The 21,460-nt window shown below is 37.6% G+C and overlaps 2 protein-coding genes across 2 annotated transcripts in view; one reads left to right on the top strand and one right to left on the bottom strand.

The window, feature by feature from the left end:
* Positions 1-813: 813 nt before the first annotated feature.
* LOC106875991 (ubiquitin-like protein 4A) lies at positions 814-11,482 on the bottom strand. Its single transcript, XM_014924333.3, has 4 exons — positions 11,153-11,482; positions 5,272-5,377; positions 3,253-3,443; positions 814-1,612 (listed from the first exon to the last, which is right to left on the bottom strand). Exons 1-4 carry the CDS (start codon positions 11,198-11,200, stop codon positions 1,517-1,519), a joined length of 441 nt encoding a protein of 146 aa, XP_014779819.1. The 5' UTR covers positions 11,201-11,482; the 3' UTR covers positions 814-1,516.
* Positions 11,483-20,202: 8,720 nt separating this feature from the next.
* Positions 20,203-21,460, top strand: part of LOC106875989 (CD109 antigen) — a 64,578-nt gene continuing 63,320 nt past the window's right edge. The window contains exon 1 of the mRNA XM_089348308.1: positions 20,203-20,231. The gene's annotated coding sequence lies outside the window, so the exon portion shown is untranslated. The remainder of the gene's footprint in view (positions 20,232-21,460) is intronic.

Genomic DNA, 21,460 nt, shown 5'->3' with positions numbered 1-21,460 from the left:
CACGTCAGCAATTTTGATTTTGATTTCACTTGCCTCAATAGGTCTTAGCAAGCAAAGTTTATTTCATTCTAAGTTCAAATTCTGCTACAGCCAACTTCAGTTTTCAGGAACAATAAATAAAATACCAGTCAGATACTGGGGTTAGTTCTTCCCTTTCTCACCATTTTTCCTGTCTGCCTTGTCTTGGGTTCTCAAAGAAATCAGCAAGGCTCCATAACCATCATTTAATGTTTTCCATGCTGGCATGGGTTGGAAAGTTTGACAGGAACCATCAAGCCAAAAGACAGCACCAAACCCCACTGACTGCTTTGGACATGATTTCTATGACTGGACGCCATTCCTAATGCCATTCACTTTAGAGTATACAGTAATCCCTCGACTATCACGGCGGGTGTTACGTTCCAAAACCTGCCACAGAAATAATTAAAATCTGAAAAAATATAAATACCTATCGGCCACAGAAACCCAGATATACCAAGGAGTCTGCGATACAAATTTACATGTATTAGCCAGGAAAATCCATGGTGTACTGAATGCACGATAGGTGAACCACGATGTGGCGAGGGATTACTGTGCCAGGTGCTTTTTTTACATGGCATTAGAATGACACCAACACCCCCCCACCAGGTGTAAAAAAGGAATAAAAAAATAATAAATGCTCGTGACCTGCTGCTTTTCATGACAGCAACGTATATGGTTCCATGAAAAAGCTGAGAGTCCAAGATATGGCATAATAATAGCAGAAGTTGTTGATTGTTGTTAAAAGAGTAACTTGGAGGTGAACAGACGAAGAACAGACACCACAACACCATCTTAGCTTCGAAATGTATATTAAAGAGTTATTTTAGGTTTTATTCAAATTATAGTACAATAAAATATTTGAAAATAGCTTAGAGAAAAAGAGAGCGGGAGAGAGAGAGAGGGAGAGAGAGAGAGAGAGAGAGAGAGGGAGAGAGAGAGGGAGAGAGAGGGAGAGAGAGGGAGAGAGAGAGAGAGGGAAAGAGAGAGAGAGGGAGAGAGAGAGAATATGATGTGAATTATTAACTACCAAGTCTTTGAATAGTCTCTCTTCTGATGTTTAAGCTAGACAACTTGAGGGTGGGGTGTGTGGTGTGTGTGTGTGTGTGTGTGATATGTGATGTGCCTGTGTTTATGTGCATACACAAGGCCAGAAATGGTAACATAGATAAAGGATGGTTTGTTTTGGTTTTTTTGGTTTTCCATGGTTGTGTATGCACCACATTTTCAGAACAGATTGGTTGAGGCGGGCAAGGGGGGGGGGGGGGGAAAGATGGCGGCACACGGCATCTCTTTTAGTCGATGGCACTTGGCATATCTTTGAAGAAGAAAGAGGAGGAGAAGGAAAAGAAATTTAAAAAAAAGAAAGACAGAAAGGAAGTTGATGTCCCAACACATCTTCACACACAACTGCCAGGCACCAATCACAGGAGGGGGGAGGGGAGGGCGGAAAGACCACAATGAATAAAAAAAAAAAATAGGTTCAATGAGATGTGTGCTACGAAGAATTTAACTTTTTCGCTTGAAATAACTTGATGGTTGCCAGGCGTTCAATGTCATCTAAGCTGAGACTGTTCAGTCGGTTCTCGAAATCCTGCAAATATAAACAAGAGAGATTCCACATTAATGGTATGACCAAACTGACAAATATAAATACAAAAAGCAAAAAAAAAAAAACATCATCATCACCATCGTTTAACATCCTCGTTCCATGCTGGCATGGGTGGGACGGTTTGACAGGAGCTGGCCAGACAGAAGCTAGCACCAGACATCTGTGACTGTTTTGGCAGGATCTTCACAGCTGGATGCCCTTCCTAACACCAACCTCTCACCAGAATTGGTTTAGTGCTTTTTACGTGACACAAGCACAGGCAAGATCAGTTTTGGCAAGGTTTTTACAGCTGGATGCCCTTCCAAACACCTAATACCATCCCCATCTTTAATCATTCCTCACTCTCCTCATGCACTCCCTATTCTCCTGTCCCCTCTTAAGGCTCAGCCCTGACACCACTAGTTTTTATCTCTGTCCAACTCCACCCCACTCACTCCCACCCTCTCTCCTGCCAATCAAATGCATCTCCTGTACATTAGCTCATTCCCTCCATCAAATCAACGTTACCTGCAAAGGTGAAACAGGTGTATCACACGTCAGGTGTCAAAAGTGATTGCAGAGCAGCATGAGATGAAGTGTTTTGCTCAAGAACACAATGCACCACCCGGTCCAGGAATTGAAACCAAAATCTTGTGATTGTGAGCGCAACACCCTAGCCACTAGGCCATGTGCCCTTGCATATATATATATATATATATATATATATATATATATATATATTTAAAAATTAAGGGTCTAAGTGAATCCATTGTTGCTCATTTATAGTGAATGGGCAGAGACTTAAATATGTAAACTGATTCCATAAACTCATTAAGAAATTTATTTAGTTGGAGATTGTTCTGTAGGGAAGCTTGCCAGTCCTCAGTCAAACCGTCCAACCCATGCCAGCATGGAAAACGGACGTTAAACGATGATGATGATGATGATGATTGTAAAGTTGTTTAGTTGTTTGTTTTGCTTTTGTCAGAGTTACAAATGAATTTAAAAGATTGTTTGTCCAGTAATAATTAATCGGTTATCTCCCTTACATTAGCTGTGTGGAGCGTTCTTCCTCGTTGCTGCCAAGAAGCAGGCGTTAAGCAATCAATGGCGACCAGAAAGCACAGAAGGACGGCAGTAAACGCTTCGTCACGTTTGATTTTGTCACGGTCAAGATGGCTACGGAAGAAAACAGTGAAAGACGAGAATTGGGACGGAGTGTGGGGGAGGGGGAATCAGATTTTGTTGAGTGTGCACACCTCTTTCCAATACTAATGAAGAAGAAACCAGATATGACGATAGGTGTGAGGCACGTGACATAATACACTTTGTTGAATGACTTATTCCACACAAAGACAATTTAGATCAGGGATGGGCAACTTTTCCTCAACTGGGGTCCGCATCGTACCATTTCCAAGTGGGAGAGGGGCCACATGATAAAACACATGAAATATTACTTGCCCACTTTACATTGAATTTTTTGCAGTGAATTCTTTATACTGAATTCTTCTTAATTTTACTTCCCAAGTAAACAAAGGGCTTTTGAGTCAATGCTGTTCCCCCCAACTGCTTCAAACTGGAGACCATAAAAAGTGATTTAGAAGTATTTTGCAACACATACACTCGTCACATATTTTTTTTACCTTTTTGAATTCCGTCAAAACTAAGTCAGCATCTGAATCAGTGAAATGTCGACAGAGGAAAAGACGCAGTTTATCGTAGAAGTGCGACGACTGTGCAGTTGAGCTGGGACTTGGTGTTTCATCAGATTTCTTTGTTACCAAAAACACTTTTCCATTTTCAGGAATCTGATAGGAATTGATGGTTTTCTCATCTGAATTAGAAGAAATAAGAATGCATACATTAATTCTAAGATTTGGTTTCTTGAAAAGAAAGGGAGGGGGGAGTAGAAAATCCACACACTCCCCCTCCCCAAGGAAATCAATTTTCATTACTTGATCTCAAATTTATGGTGGTTATGGTAAGACAGATGTATATTAGGGGTAAAATTAGCAACTGAAGTTAACAACAATGGCAACATCACCATCTTTTTATGCTGACTTCCATGTCGAACAGTGGAATATTAGTAACTACGGTAACATCATCGTCATCATCTAACATCCATGTTTGATGCTGGCATGGGTTGGAGGGTTTGACAGGATCAGATGGGCCCAAGCGCTGCATCGTAGTCCAGTGTCTGCTTTGGCATATTTTCTGAAGCTGGATGCCTTTCCTAATGCCCACCACTTTACAAAATGTGTACTGGGTGCATTTTTCATGGCACCGGCACTAGTGAGGTTGTCAAGTAATTTGCAAAGCAGAAAAGAACCCTATCACCAAGAGAGTAGGGTGTTTGGGAGAGGTGTTGAAAAGCTAAAGTATGAAGGAGGGACATGAACAGGTGTCTTGCCATACAGAAGATACATGACTACCCCATATTATATAAGGGTGGATGGCAGTAGCAGGGAAGAAGATAAAGATGATAGTAACAAAGTGCCACCAGAGCAAACCCTCAAGGTACAAGAAGGTGAGCATAAGAAAGGATACAGACAGTTGGTGATGGGAGGGGAGGAGAGAGTGGATGCTATCATGAGAGTGTGGGGGGGAGTAACATATGGTTAAAGATGAAGGTAAAGGTGAAAGGTGGCTGATGGGAAATATCAGTAGGGAGAGGGGGTAGGGTAGGAGATAGACCTCTTATGTCCTTAGCTTGCACTGGATACAGCCCATGGAATTCATGCCTACCCCTTTCCTACATGTCAAGCAGAACCATTTATATGAAGGGAGTGGAATCTTGTCTGCTTTTCTGCTTACTAGAACTTGGGTCTTTGCTATGTTAACTTTAAGGCTCTTTAATTCCAGGGTTTGCTTCCACATCTGGCGTTTCTTCTCTAATTCTACTACAGATTCCACAATGGGAATGACGCCACCAGTATATTAGTAGTTTCCAAAGGCAGCCAGTCTTAAATTCCTCTATTATGGTCTGGAGGACAATGATTAATAGGAGTCTAAGAACAAAGCCCTGGTGAACTCCTGCCTGTACTCATGGTTGTTACCTTACTGACTGTACTCCCTGTACATGGATTGTACAGCTTCCACAAGCTAGTTTTCTTCTCCTAGCTTCCTCAGAGACTACCAAATCACAGAGCACACTTTGGGTACCTTCAGCAGACCTCAACTCTGTTGCAAGTATCAGGGCCAGGTGACCAGTTTGAAGATAACTTCCTCCTCCTACCAGTCCCAGAAACGCTGTAAAGGGTCATGGGAACAGCCTTCCCTACTGACTAAAATATTAACAGCAAGACAAAAAAATATTCATAATAAAGATTGTTTGCCAACATAACATGGCAGTCCTGGTTTAGGACGAATGTTGCTGTAATTTAGCCCCAGGAGACATGCCAGATTCCCTTGTTCGAAAATATAAGGGCACAGATCATGTTGTATAGTCAGCTGGAGACGATGTCTCCTGGGGCTAAATTATAGCAGCATTCATCCTAAAGCGGGACTGCCATGTTATGTTTGCAAACAATGTTTACTCCAAAGTACTGTTGCTGAATATCATTGAGATTTAAAAATAGTAATTTTCTAAAAAAAGTATTCTGAATATTTTTAGTAGTTAAAACTGGAACAAGAGCTTCAGAAAAAAATGGAAGTGAATGTACCCGATAGATTTTTGCCTTGATAAACCAACTTTTGTTGTCCGACAGGTATATCCATCTGTACAGCTATCAACTCTTTCAGTTTCTGTATGGAGTCTGAGGGAGAAATCTGAAATAAAATACAGATAGAAATTACAAAAATAATGTCTCAATAATAAGTATTCATCCAACCGATGCTGACATGGAAAACAGATGCACAAGAAAGAAATGGAAAAAAAAAAACTGTAGGGAATACATACCATATTTGCCAGCATAAATAAGACATACCCTTATTTTACAAGGATATTTCATGGAGAAAATGTAGTAGGTTTTTAACCCTTCTGTTATTTTATTTCTGTTGAGATGCTCTGTGTTTCTTTAAATTAATTTTAAATATAACAAAGAATTTAGTAAAATAACTTAGTTATCATTCAGCTAGTGTTAGGAACATAAATTCTGACTAAGGTTTGGTGGAAGATTTTAATTCAAAACTTATGAAAACAAGACATTTTTACTACAGAGTCAGAGATGGTTTCAGCCAGGTTGGTATCAAAAGGGCTAAAGTGGTTTTGAAGGGAACAATGTAAGATGATCTAAATACTTTATTCTGACAGAATACTTGAAAAAAATACGAAACCATAAACTGATCCTAAATAAATTCTGTTAAGAAAGTACTGCAGTTCAATTTCATTTCCTTTCAGTTCACCTGTGTGGTTGTTTTATGTTTTGGTAAAGAGAACTGCCATACAGGATCTGATAGTTTCATATAACCAGGCACCAAGCTGGTGCGCCACTTCTATGATTTTGTTTTCATTCGCTCATTGTAAATAGCTGACAGGTGGATGAAAGTTTAACATCCCTATCATGTGCAGGTGCCACATGGAAAGTACCCAGTACACTTTGTAAAGTGGTTGGCATTAGGAAGGGCATCTAGTTGTAAAAACCATACCAAAACAGACAGATGGAGGCTGGTGCAGTTCCTAACCGTCCAACCCAGCATGGAAAATGGTCGTTGATGATGATGATTCACCTTTCTTGGAGAATTTTTCATTTAGATAATTAAAAAAATGTTTCTTAAAGATAACACAGCCTGTAAATAATGTAAGACATATATCAGGTACATGTTATGTATCCTGGAGAAGAAGGTATAAGAAAATGATATATATCTTGCCAACATAACTGCCAATGTACTATAAGCAACGTTTTGTAAGTTTATGCCAATAGATTGCAAAATATTTTGACTAGTTTTCAATATTTTATTCTTAGTAACAATTATTTTATCCACTGGACTTATGCTTATCCAGCTCCGTAGCCTATGGCACTAAGTCTCCCATCCATAATATGGTCGTATTAAATGCTGGGCAATTTTTGGATAGATTTAAAATTAAAAGAAGCATATTATATCTTGCTGGTAAATACAGATTGTAAAATTAAGTCAACATCATCATCATTTAATGTCCATCTTCCATGCTGGCATAGATTGGACAGTTTGAGAAGAGCTGGTAAGCCTGAGAACTGCACCAAGTACCACTGTCTACTTTAGCATGTTTTCTATGGCTGGATGCTCTTCCTAACCCCAACGACTTTACAGAGTGTGGACTGGGGTGCTTTTTACATGGCACCAGCAACTAATGAGATCATCAAGTACCTACAAGGCAAAGACCCCTCAACCGAGAGGAAGAGTGGTATTGAAGGAGGTAGCTTTGTGCCAGGTGATGAGAGGTTCGGCTGTAAAAACCTTGCCCAAACTGACCTCGCCTGTGCTTGTGTCCCGTAAAAAGCACTAAGTCCCCTCTTCTGGGTGATTGGTGTTAGGAAGGGCATCCAGCTGTAAAAATCCTGCCAAAACAGTCACAGAAGTCTGGTGCAGGCTTCTGCTTGGCCGGCTCTTGTGAAACCGTTCCACCCATGCCAGCATGGAAGGCAGACATTAAAAAATGATGAACAACAACAGTTTTAATAATATGTTTTGCAGAAAGCAACCAGCCACGATGTGACAGTGTTAATAGAAATCAGACAAGAACCAGTATTTTCACTGTGATATAGTCATAAACTGGTATCTCTTTTCCAGTTAGGCTGGCTTATGTGACAGCAGAGAAGATCACAGCTGAGGTTGATGTCATCATCATTATCATCATCATCCTTTAACATCCATTTTTCCCTGCTGGCATGGGTTAGACAGTTTGACAGGAGCTGGTAAGGCCAAAGGCTGCACCCGGCTCCAGTCTTCTGTTTTGGCATGGTTTCTACAGTTGGACACCCTTCCTAACACCAACCACTTTACAGAGTGTACTGGGTGCTTATTATGTGACACCATCATCAGTGCTTTTTACATGGATCAAGAAAATACCCTGAAAGACAAGAACCCCTCACCTGAGAGTGGGGAGTAGTACTGAGGGGGGAGGTGTGGCTTTGTGCTAGTGAAAGATTTAAAATATAGAGGGGTACAATACAGGTGTCTAGCCAAAAGTGTAACATCATTTATAATTACTAATCTATTGTGATTCCAACTGAGTTGTAGACACACTTGTGGAATGACCAAACAAATCTAAATCCAATGTAAAACCCTGTATGTTTTAACTGACCAAAATGTCACTCAACTACATACATTTTAACATCCACTTTTCCATGCTTGCATGGGTTGGATAGATATTATTGAAGAAGAATGCTTATGTCTGGATGCCCTTCCTGTCACCAACTTTCACCTGTTTCCAAGATAATGTTTCTCCACAGTTGGACATGTTTTCACGTAAGATTGCAGAACACCACTTGTTTGGTGGTGATACTCATTTACAATCATCACATGGTCTCAAAGCAAGAGGGGGGGACACATACAAATATCATCCTCAGCTTAATAATATTCACTTCTCCATGATTGCATTGTTTTGAACAGAGCTAATTGAGGTTTCTACAACCAGAAGCTTTCCTGTTGCAAAACCTCACCAGGTTCCAAGCAAGATATTTCCCACGTGACTAGATACGTTCTCACTGAATACTGGAAATAAAGACATTGTTGTATCACATGCACACATACATATCATCACCATTTAACGCCTGTTTTCCATGCTGTCATGGGTTGGATGATTTGACAGGAGCTGGCATGGCTCCAATCCTCTGTTTTGACATGGTTTCAATGGCTGGATGCACTTCCTAATGCCAACCACTCCAAGATTGTATTAAGTGGCACACACATACACAACTTTCAGTCTGCCAAATCCACTCACAAGGTTTTGGTTGGCCTAGGGCTATTGTAGAAGACACTTACCCAAGGTGCTACACAGTGGGACTGAACCTGAGACCATATGTTTGGAAAGCAAAAATCCGGTTTGATACATAAATCTGTCCAACAGCGAGGATCTTACAACAGTAAATATTCATCAGTGGTAATGTGTCAACCAGGAATGTTGGCACTTGTGCCAGTGGTACGCAAAAAGCACCATTTGAGCGTGATCATTGCCAGTGCCGCCTGACTGACTCCCATGCTGGTGACATATAAAAAGCACCATTCGAGTGTGGTCGATGCTAGTACCGCCTGACTGGCCCTCATGCCAGTGGCACGTAAAAAGCACCCACTACACTCTCGGAGTGGTTGGTGTTAGGAAGGGCATCCAGCTGTAGAAACTTTGCCAGATCAGATTGGAGCCTGGTGCAGCCTCCTGGGTTGCCAGCCCTCAGTCAAACTGTCCAACCCATGCCAGCATGGAAAGCGGACGTTAAACGACGACGACGATGATGATGATGTTGTTCTGGTACTAAACATGTCTAGCTAAGTCTAGTCTGATTTCGCCATTTATCAAATCATCTCTTACTCATACATTGTGCATCTAGGACTACATTATTCAATGTAGACCTTGATAATTAAAAAATAAGAGGGGCCATGTAGAGATACACGGAAGTATTTATAAAAGTGGTTCTGAACCATTTTTTTACCTATGGACTCTCGGAGCCATTTGGTGTTTGTATTACTAAATATTAGTAGGAGTTACTCTTTTACTTGTTTCAGTCATTTGACTGCGGCCATGCTGGAGCACCGCCTTTAGTCGAGCAAATCGACCCCAGGACTTATTCTTTGTAAGCCTAGTACTTATTCTATCATCTCTTTTGCTGAACCACTATGTTATAGGGACATAAACACACCAGCATCAGTTGTCAAGCGATGTTGGGGGGACAAACACAGACACACAAACACACATATATATATATACATATATACGACGGTCTTCTTTCGGTTTCCATCTACCAAATCCACTCACAAGGCTTTGGTCGGCCCGAGGCAATAGTAGAAGACACTTGCCCAAGGTGCCACGCAGTGGGACTGAACCCGGAACCATGTGGTTGGTAAGCAAGCTACTTACCACACAGCCACTCCTACGCCTGTTGTATAAAAATTGTTGAAATATTTTATGTATTGTAAAAGTATAACCGATTTATTGCCTGTACATTTTAACAACAAAATCTTGTATGGATCCCCGAGGGTCAGAGGGAGACCCTTGAGAAATATTGGTTTATAAGATGGGTTGGTTAGTGCAAACAGGACCAGTGAGGCTGAAGAAGTCACAGCAGGGACGACAAGATGAAATGTGGGACTAATAATTACAAAAGACCAACTTAATAATATAAGGGATTCACGCCCATGCTGTAGCAATAACAGGGATGTCAGTTGTCTCCCTTTAAATAGGTATGTTTACTAAATAGTGAATAACTGTGATGTACACCACATGACCCAAGTGTCAGGGAAGATGGGAGTTTAAACAAAGAGATGCTAATGAATCAGTTTTCAATGACGTTCTCATGAAGAATGTGTCGAGAATAGCAAGTTTGCAAATTTAAAAATGGAAAAAATCAGTCAGGGTGTAATAAGCGAGGTTGACGTCAGAAGAATACGAATATAAACGGATATAGCCATAAGGTGGGAGGGAGGTGCGATCGTGTATGTGTGCACGTGAGTGTTTGTATGTATATGTGTGTGTGTGTGTATATATATATATATATATATATATATATATTACGCGGAAAGAAGAGTGGAGAGAGATGAAGGTTAAGGATTTACACTTCTGTGTGTGTGTGTGTAAGTATTGAGGTAAATAAAAACATGTAATAACACAACCTGGTATCGATAAGTTTCCTGTTATCTGCAACCAATTTTAATATTTACGAAAGGATTAGTAAACAAACTACTACACTGGTGTGACGGCTGTAACAGTTCTTAAAATTAATTTTAAAATATCCACCTAGGTTCAACAACACACCATATTTCGCTACAAATGAGAGAGAGTTGTAGAAAATGTGTTGGTTATTGTAAATATTAAATTGTTGATTCATTCGGTTCGTTTTATGGAAACTTTCGTTGAGGATGGAAGGATGGAGAATATTAAAGAAGTCTTTAGAATGAATAATATTCCAAGTTGAAAAATAAATCGCTTCGATCTGTTGAAAGATATTCAAAAATCATAAAAATTACATTGTTACCATAATTAATGGGTGTGTATATCGTGTATACACACAGCGCACAACACACTATATATATATATATATATATATATATATATATATATATATATATATGTATATATATAATACTGTGGGGTTTCGTTTTTTAACAACAAACTTAGATTTTAGTCGGTGAAATTCTTACAGAATTAATAATTTGGACGTGAAACAGAAATATTTTATTATGTAAATAGTTTTAAGGAAAATTTACAATAAATGAAAGTGAATTATCAGGATGTGTGGATGTGGATGTGTGTTGTAAATTTATCCGTATTTTAAAATTCAACAATGTCATATAAGTTACGACTGTTAAAAGGAAATATTTGATTAAATACATATAAATACTTTATATATATACATAGATATGAATAAAGAGAGAGAGAAAAAGAGATGTAAAACAAAGAAATATATTTACCTTCACTGTACATTCTCGACCTTTCAATATTTTAACATTGATATTCATGGTTTATATATTATTATATTTATATTATGTATTTATATAATATTATATTATATTTATATATTTATATTTATTTTTATGGCAAAGACTTGTTTTGTGGACAGAACGAGATTTGATCAAATCAAAGTAAAGCCAAAGAGTTTAGATGGTGAGTTGGTTGTTCCTATCACGGAACAGAAACCCTTATTGTCCTGCTGTTTTAATTGATGCCGTTCCCAATTAAAACATTTCGTTTCACAAATTTCATCAAAAAAGAAACAAAATTTCTTAAAATTTTCTAAAACCGGAAATGATTTCGGGAATAACTCTTCACCTTTTTCACGTTCGAGAGCGTCATTTATCAAAGGGGAATAATTGAAATTCCTTCATCAAGTCTAACTTATTCTAATTTATATGTTATTTAATTATCTTGGGATTTTCTTCATCCTTTCTGATGTTTTAATTACCTGCCGTATTGTATTATTCAATATCATCTTTGGACGCCCATCTTTCAGATTACAACTTCGACATCACCTTCCGTTTAACATAAGACTTATTCCAAGAGATATTGTTTGCTCAACATTGGCCAATCTATTTTCATTATTGGTCCACATCAACAAGGCGGCGACGCCGGACCAAATGTTTTGCGACGTTTCATCCGTCTTTACGTTCCAATTTCAGATTTCGCCAGGGTCGATGAAACAAGTACCAGTTGAACACTGGTGCCAATATAATCGACTTACAACCTTCCTCGAACTGGCTGACCTTGTGCCAAAACCATTAATATGTTATGGCGGCCAACTGGCAGAACCGTTAGTACGCAGGATAAAATGCTTAAGGGCATTTCGTCCGTCTTTACGTTCTGGGTTCAGATTCCACCAAAATCGACTTTGCTGTTCATCCTCTCAAGGTCGATAAATTAAGTACAGTCAAGCACTGGGGTTTATATAATCAGCTTGCCTTTGTCTCCACATATTAGATCATGTACCTATAAGAGAAAATTAGTAGTAGTAGTAGTAATAGTAGTAAGTTAAGGTGACGTATAAGAGAAAGAATTATTCTTATTATTATTATTATTATTATTATTATTATTATTAAGGCGGCGAGCTGGCAGAATCATTAGAACGCTGGACGAAATGCTTAGCAGTATTTCGCTCCTTGCTCTGTTCTGAGTTCAAATTCCACCCAGGTTGACTTTGCCTTTCATCCTTTCGGGGTCAATAAATTAAGTACCAGTGAAATATTGAGGGTTGATGTAACCGACTAGTCCCCTCCCCAAAATTTCAGGCTTTGCACCTTAGAGTAGAAAAGGTTATTATTATTATTATTATTATTATTATTATTATTATTATTATTATTATTAAGGTGAGGAGCTGGCAGAATTGTTAGCATGCTAGATGAAATGTTTAGCGGTATTTCACCCGTTGCTATGTTCTGAATTCAAATTCCACCGAGGTCAACTTTTGCCTTTCATCCTTCCAGGGTTGATAAATTAAGTACCATCTACCCTTGTGGCAAAATCTGAAAGCATTATTATTAGTAGTATTATAGCAGTAAAAGTGACAAGCTGGCAGAATCGTTAGCACACCAAGCAAGATGCTGAGCAGCATCTGTCTTTATGCTCTGAGTTCAAATCCTGCTAAGGTTGACTTTGTCTTTCATACATTCAGGGGCAATAAAATATGTATTATTTGTGCATTGGTATCAAAGTAATCACCTGATCCGCTCCACTGAATTTGATGGCCTTGTGCCAAAATTTGAAACCATTATTTATATTACTCTTTTGACTCTTGCTATGTTGGAACTCCATTAGCAGGATTGCTACCTGCAGCCTATGATATCATGTTATTCATTCTCTTCAACTATCTAATACTCTCTTAATGATTCTGGCTGTGCCAAGGAGAGAAACCTTTTGCAACAGCTCAACTGAGCATTCTATTCCCACTTCCTTTACATTCTTCATACCTTCCCCCCAAGCACCTGACAATAATTGGCACCATCTTCATTTTCCACATTCAAACTATCTTGTAATTAAAAGGATTGTATATGGCTATTTTTTCACCTTCCCTCTTAACTATTTGTGGGTCAAACAGGCATGCAACATCAATTATAGAGCACATGTAATTTACCTAGTGCACTATTATTATTATTATTATTATTATTATTATTATTACTATTGTTATTGTCATTGCCTTTGCACAGCTTCTAACGCTGGAGATGTACTACGGTGTCAGCTGTTCACAACCAGTGAACTAAGGTAAAACCTATTTTTCAAGCACCTTCCGGAGTATTCAAGTGGTTCCAAGCAGTGCTGTTTTCTGCAAGTGCTCCACTCTTATTGCAGCCCCTATTTGTTCCACGTACTTCTTGAGATTTTTGCTCACTGTTCCCAGGGCTCCGACAATTATTGGTACTACTGCTACCTTTTTCATTGACCGCAACTGCTTAACCTCCCAAGTTAACCTGTCATATCTATGATTCAGCATATATTATTATTATTATTATTATTATTATTATTATTATTATTATTAAGCGATTACTTACTAATTTAATTAGCAGGGGGTCTGGTGACAACATGTCTCCTCAAATTTCAAGAATCTTTCTACGATTCTTGCAGAGTACAGGATTGCATTTTCCTGCAGTCAACAATGGTTCGCCATTCAAATATTCTTCAGCCTTTTAGGTTGCATTCAGATGTTGTGTCAAGTGCACAATGGTGACGTAAGCGTTTTCCACTTTTGTCTTCTACAGTCTCTTCATCTCTCTGGTTATATCCTGATATTTTTCAATTTATTATCATTAGTATCATTATATTCTTCTAACTCAGGTTTTGTTGGAACTCCTGAAGTCTTGCATGTGCTGTGTGCTTGTTACCTGCAACCTATGGTACCATGCTATCCATTCTTTTCAACAAATATTTTCCTGATGATTCTGGCTCTACCAAGGATGCAAATTTTTTGCAACAGCTCTACATGGCATTCCGTCCCCATTTTCTTATTATTTCAGATTAAACTGTTGAAAAATAAAAAAATCCTAACATTGGACTACAATGAATAACCTAAGGTGCCAAGAACCATCCTACATATCATAGCTGTCCCTAATACTACCGTTTTCAAGAACTTCACTAAACTAGGTTTCATGCCTATTTCCTCTATCTGTCTGTTCAAATCTTTAGGAGAGGCAGTTCATGTTGGTCAACCATATGGTCATGGCAGATGAGGATGTATCTTGCAGAGATGGGATTTCACTGAGACACTGCTAGGAGGGTCTCCCTAGAAGGCCTGAGTAAATACTGACAAATGGTGGGTGCAGTGATGCGCTGCAATGGTGCATGCTCCATACCTGAACATATCTTATTTCTTCATTGCCCACAGGGGGCTAAACATAGAAGGAACAAACAAGCACAGACAAAGGGATTAAGTCAATTACATCGACCCCAGTGCATAACTGGTACTTAATTTATCAACCCCGAAAGGATGAAGGGCAAAGTCGACCTCAATGGAATTTGAACTCAGAACGAAATGGCAGACGAAATACCGCTAAGCATTTCGCCCGGCGTGCTAACGATTCTGCAAGCTCGACGCCTTTGCGTGCTAACATTTCTTATTTCTTCATTACATATCTGATCATACATCCCCCCCTCAAAATTGCTGGCCTTGGGGCAAAATTTGAGACATTATTATTTCTATTTTGAGGATGATAAAACTTCATTGTTATCTCTACCATTTAATTAAATTCTGCCTGATATTGAGCTCATCACATCTACCCCAAGTTTACTTGGTACAACTACTCTTTAGAATTGTTTGTAGTTCAATTAATTTTATGGATATATTGATTTTATTCATTTCACTAGCACCAAGAAACAGCTTTTGTTTCCATCTTTATAGAGGATAGACATTTTGTGTTTTGTGGGACATTACTGGTGAGCTAAACAAGAGCTGTCAAGCGACCTACTGCGATGGATGCCAAAGCATGGCCGTATTCAAGCAAGACGTCTGAATACAATGTATGTAGATCAACTCAGCAGAGACCCTGCATACTTTCTCAAAGTCCTCCCTCAAACTAACGCTGGGCCAAGATGGATGGTATGTGTAGGTTAAAAATGTCCAAGCAAACTCAACCAGATCATGATGACTGGCAACAACTTTTGGATAAGTAGAGTAAGACTGAACTGATGTTACTTTTAAATTAACATAAACATTTATTTACATTTTGGGGGTCAGATACGCTGAATGCACCTGAAAAAATATGTGGAAAGTCCGAGGTACGAAATATTTACCGAAAGAATAAAATTTTGTACTGATTATACCTGTGTTTTAATTAATTCAAATTAATATACCTCATCTTGAAAAGTGGCAAAATTTTTGTCAGTTGCCATCTGAGATAATTTTAGTAACAAATCAAATAGGTAAGACACATTAAGAATTAAGAATTTCAATTTTAGTGTCTATCCATAATGTTATTGCTTATACACCTGTTAATTAAATTTACCTTCCCATAAAAGTCAAATTTACTCAGCAAGATCAGCTAAAATTACATAACTATAAACCAGTGATATATAAAGCACCCACTGACAAAATTTCAAATATGTATGTAAAATATTTACAAAGTTACAGGCAAATATTGTGGACACCCCTCTTGAGCCTGAATAATTCAAAATAACGTGAACAAATAAGCATTACATTTGACAGATTAATATGAACACTAAAGATATTTTTACGTGTTTTTTTTTTCTTACACACACACATAACACGGCCTCGCTCTGTTGAGACTACATGTGTGTTACTTTGACATCAACATTCCATAAAATTTGTTTATAGGGAGAAAAATATCAGTAGATGTGTGGGTGAGAAAGAAACGAGGAGGGAGGTTTTGGGATTTGTTAGAAACAACAACCAGATCCCTCTTAAATCACACATTTTCCTCTGAAATTATTAACAATGTTTTTTTAACTGAAAATGTTTCTCTCACAGGTTTTAAGTGCATAGTGAAAAAAAAAAAAATTTCGAATTTGTTTCTTTTTTTTTTTCGTGAAAAGGTGCCTCCCATCATTCTGAAGACTTTGGTGAAAAACATTGGAAAAATTCCCGTCAAAACAGAAAAATTCCATCTTATGTGGGCCGTCTGACCCGAAACTCCTCACCCCACGTCCCCTTCCAAAAGTTTTGCCTAGTTTTCTCTATAATCGTAATCTATACCGTTTGAAAGGTATTTGTATAAAATTTCATTAAAAAATACTTATTTTCCAGAAAGTTATGAGAGGGGAAATGTTGAGTCCTGTGAATTTTCCGAAACTCCTCTCCCCAACCCCTCGGAAAATTTTTTCCAACAAATCTTTAGATACACTCAATCTACAGAATACAAGCGATTACTTCGTGCAAGTTTCGTTAAAAAGTATCCATTTTTCTGGAAGTTATGAGGCAACAAAGTCGGTGGGGGTATTAAACTGTAGTAATGCCTTTTTTCACTAAAAAGTTAACGTATTAACGTTTGCATTTTCAAAGAATTAACGGATTAACGAAGTTAACTTTTCGATTAACGGTGATCTCCTCTGTATGTATGTGCGTGTGTGTGTGTATATATATATATATATATATATATATATATATATATATATATATATATATATATATATGTATGTATGTATGTATGTTTGTCATCATCATCATCATCATCATCATTTATGTGTGTGTGTATTTATGCATGTGCGTAAACCTATACAGACTTTCCCACAAATTATATGATGAAAATTCTTCAATTACTTATTGCCAGGAACTTGAGTTCCTTGCCAAACAAATGCGTTGCCCATCTTGCAAAACTATACTGAGCAAAGTTTACAAAGTGAAGCGGGCCGGAAGATTGCACTCAGAGAGCAGGTTTCAGTGCAACAAGAAAAGGTGTAAGAAATCGGCGAAAAACCAAATTCCACTTCGGAAGGGAACTTGGTTTGGGCATAGCAATTTGTCTCTCCAAAACAGTATGATATTGGTTTACTGCTTTATTCACAAGTTGCCATTTAAGGAAAAGGTGCATGAAACGAGTATTTCTTCGGCGGAAAGTGACTCGGACAAAGAGAACGTGTTAGTAACTTCCACAGAAACCGTAGCAGACTATCTTTCGTACTGTCGTGAAATCCGTCAGTGGTCGGTGGAGACAAAACAACATGCGGACCAACCCACTGGCGGCCCAGGACTTACAGTGGCAATCGATGAGTCGAAATTCGGTAAAACAAAGTATCGACGTGGAAGATTTGTCGAAGGGCAATGTGTTTGGAGGCAGATGCTGTGAAACACGACAAACTTTTCTTATTGCGTTACCGAATAACAAGCGGGGTAGGGCAACACTGGAACCAATTATTCTAGCACAACAATAATAAGTGATTGCTGGAAAACATACAACAGCTTTGAAGCTTTCGGTTTCCAGCATCACACTGTAAATCACAAATACAACTCTGTGGATCCTCTCACCGGAGCTCGCACGAACGCAATCGAAAGTCTGTGGTGGCAAATTAAACGCCAAATGAGACGCACACGCAACATGCAAACCTCACCAACCATCTGTGTGAATATGTGTGGAGGTATGCTCACAAGAGAGAGGATCTGTTCCAAGCATTCATACAGAATGCTGGTGAACTTTACAAGCCACGGAGATAGGTAAGAATATTAACTTTATACTGTCATTTCACTTTCTGTCGGAGTCTTGCCACGCGGGAAACATGCGGAGCAAACGAACGGGGGCGGGGAGAGACTTTCCGAAATTTCACAAAATTCGATTTTTCCCTCATAACTTTCAGGAAAACATTTTCCTCACAAATTTCTTTATAATCATAATCTATGCCATTTGAAAGGTGTTTCTGCAAAATTTCATTGAAAGATGTCCATTTTCTTTAAAGTTATGAGGGAAAAAATCGGATTGTGTGAATTTCTCTGATATAAATCTTTGCAGAAAGATGATTAAATCGATCACATATATTTTTTTCATTATTTTATCGCGAATTCTGTGTAGCAGTGAAAGTTACAATAAAGTGTTCATTAATTGTTTTATATTGTTGGGTCACTGATTTCCCTTTCAGAACACCAAGAGAAATTGCCAAATGGAAAACAAGGATCCCGGAAAACATAACTCCTAGGTTTATTGCCCATAAATTCCAACGGTATGTAACATGAACTTTCTTTGATATTTTCAACGAATTCGTGTTGTATGTGCACCACATACAGATGTATGTGGGTGTGTCAAGAGAATTTGTTGGAGATCTGGCTTTTATTTCGGAACTCATTTTTTGTAAATGCCATTTCTAGATTGATTTTGTAGGTGGGGAAAAAAACAGTTTGGAAATTTCCAATACTTTCAGTTGTATAAAAAAAAAAAATAATAAAATGAACACTTTATTTTCATTTTTTTGCCACTATATATAATACCTCTTTTTACCGCGGGAAATTTCTCTGAAATTTTATCGCCAAGAAACAAATCCGATCAGTTTGGGATTTTTGTCGAAACTCATTCCCACCCCTAGGAATAGCTTTTTCAAAAAAAAAAAAAAAAAAAAGATTCCGATGTAATCGACTTCTAGGCCATATGAAGCGTATATGTAAAAATATTTATAAAAAAATATGAACGAAAAAGAGTTTGTGTGAGATTTGGCTGTTATTTCTAGCATGGGGATAGACTGCTTAAAACTTATTTAATGTACGGGTGCGCCCAATTTTGATTTCGAAGTATTTAAAAAGTTATTTGGAAATCATAAAGAGAAACGAACGACAGAATCGGACCGTCCACATTTTAAAACCGAAAATTAAAAAACAAAATTTCCAAAACCCTTTTACCCCCGTCGTCCACCCATCACCCACACCACTTCCAAAGTTTCGCTTTTAGCGTCGCAGTCAACGCATGCGCAATAGCGAAAAGTGTTTCAAAACTTCGTGTTTATGCCGTACACTGCGAGGGGAGGGGGAAGGGGTAATTTTTTTTTTTTTTGTTTTTTTAAATTGAAATTTTGCAAAATATTTTGGAAATTTTTTTTCAGAATCGTAATCTCTATTTTTCCGCATATTTTGGGGGGGGGGGGGGGGAAATTCTGAAAAAAGTCGAAAAGGAAGAAATTGGCGGGGAGGTTGGGGTATTGAAATTTCGAAATGCTGATTTTTGCCAATTTTTTTTAAATGTCCATATCCGAAAACGGGGGTATTTCTTTAAAAAAAGGGGATGGGGGAACAAAAGGAAGTCTTTCCGTCATAAATCCGGAAGGGAAGCACACGCTAAGATGTAGAGCAGTTTATATTTTCCCGGGGAAGGCCGGTTTATGGGGTTACCCTGGTTTTCTCGTTCATAAGGGGTTTGACCTTACAGCGTATCTTCAGACCCCACACGTGTTTTGGCTGTCTGAAGATACGCCGTAAAGTGAAATGTTTGGTTTCTTAATCCCTAATGGGAATAAGAAATCTTTGAACTGACTACATATGTAGTCAGTTCAAAGATTTCTTATTCCCATTAGGGATTAAGAAACCAAACATTTCACTGGTTTATCTTAAAAAACAAACTATGATACAAATAAATTAACTATGTATCGTTTACTCACTAATTTCTTACATCATTAATTTTACCTATATATATATATATATATATATATATATACAGAAAGAGAGAGAGAAAGAATTTCTTGAATATAACTTTGGATATACTCTCAAAGAATGCCACAAAATGCCAATCCCTCGTCGGCCTTGATACAGTTTGTTTTAAATTCCTCTTTGTGGATTTACTTAACTTCAACTACAGGTGATCGAAGCTTTTGATAATGGGACGTTATTAGTAAATTTCGTTTTTTATTTTATTTTATTTTCCCCTGAAATTCTTATTCACCTGTTACGAGACTGTACATGAATAAAACCAATTCTTAATTTGCTTTTTGTGATTATTTCCATAAAGTTAGGAAACATTTCAAATGTTTTAATGACAGATGGCGCGTTGATTTGTTTGCTTGTAATCAGCAGCAATCACTGACCTATTATATTTCAGTTTACCTGTAGATTGTTACTTCCTGAGGACAGCGCCACAACAGGTAAGATATCACCGTTTCTTGCTGTTCCTCTGAATGACCTAAATAATTGATTAAACAGGAAAATACAAGTTTGTTAGAAGAAAAAACTAACCCTGAGATATATATATATATGTAATTTCCCAATTCAGGAAAACCTTATTAAAATGTCACAATATGTATATAAAAAGATATTTACGGTCATATTTTGTTTATTTATTTTCTAATAAGTTATGCCTTGGGCAGGGCCACGACCTCACAGTTTTATAATATGGCGTCGGTCACTAGACACCTGTTTGTTTGCTTTTTATAAGAAATACCTCCGTTTTTGGTTTGGTCCTTTGTCATATATTTATTATTTTATTTCTAAATTAATTTAGAGTGTAGAAACAATATGAAATTGATCTATATTTCAGCTCTCTTGCTCGTTGTCACTTTTTTTAGGTGCGGTTGAGATAACTTAATTGGGTCTAATTAATTACTAATGTCTTATTCGAGAATAACCAAAAGTTCAAATATATATATAGGTACATGTGTGTGTGTTGTATGTATGTGTGTGTGTGTGTATGTATATATATATATATATATATATATGAGAGAGAGAGAGATTACACTGGTCAAATATATGTGACGTAATGTTATAATGGCTTAATAATTCTAGTTTTAATTCAGTTACAAATTTAATAAGTGAATCGTAACAATGTCGATAGGTCGCGATTCGTAAATATATTTTCTCGTTAAAATACTTACTTTAAAGTATCTGCAAACTTTGTCTTTATTTTGTTATGTTAAATATCGAAACTTAAACCTACCTGTTGCCCTATTTCTGGGTTCAACCCAAGTCCTCCTACAAACAACTTTTACGAAATTTAAAACCCTTAAAATTGTCCTCTCACTTTTTAAATACATTTTTTTCTGGAGTTGAATATCTTATACCTCTTAATAATTTCATCCTGTTCTGTTAGCCTGAAAACTTTTCGAAATTCTTTTTACTCTTTATTGTCGCAGTACCAAATTTAAAAATTCAAAATAAACATTTCCAGGTTGTGTGTGTGTGTGTGTGTGTGCGTACATATGCGTATGTGTAGTAGTGTTTTGTAAGTGTAATTGCGGTTATTCTACAAATATAACAGAAGAGAACACTGTCTTTTGGTTGTGTAAATATTCAGTATAAAGAGTTTATACACTTCCAAGCTTAGAACGTTCCTTTTCTGAGGACTTCGTATCCCCTTGGATGGCAAATCTTCAGATGC

This window comes from Octopus bimaculoides, chromosome 1, assembly GCF_046866305.1.
Source record: "Octopus bimaculoides isolate indiv1 chromosome 1, ASM4686630v1, whole genome shotgun sequence".
Taxonomy (NCBI): Eukaryota; Metazoa; Mollusca; class Cephalopoda; order Octopoda; family Octopodidae; genus Octopus; species Octopus bimaculoides.
This window is presented reverse-complemented; position numbering and strand designations above follow the sequence as displayed.

What these genes read in the sequence shown, in the direction of transcription:
- LOC106875991 (XM_014924333.3), bottom strand. Translation starts at nt 11,200, where the DNA reads ATGAATATCAATGTTAAAATATTGAAAGGTCGAGAATGTACAGTGAAG. An exon ending in GTCGAGAATGTACAGTGAAG is followed by an intron (nt 5,378 to 11,152) that starts GTAAATATATTT and finishes ATTTTATTTCAG; the next exon opens with ATTTCTCCCTCAGACTCCAT. An exon ending in TCAAGGCAAAAATCTATCGG is followed by an intron (nt 3,444 to 5,271) that starts GTACATTCACTT and finishes CTTCTAATTCAG; the next exon opens with ATGAGAAAACCATCAATTCC.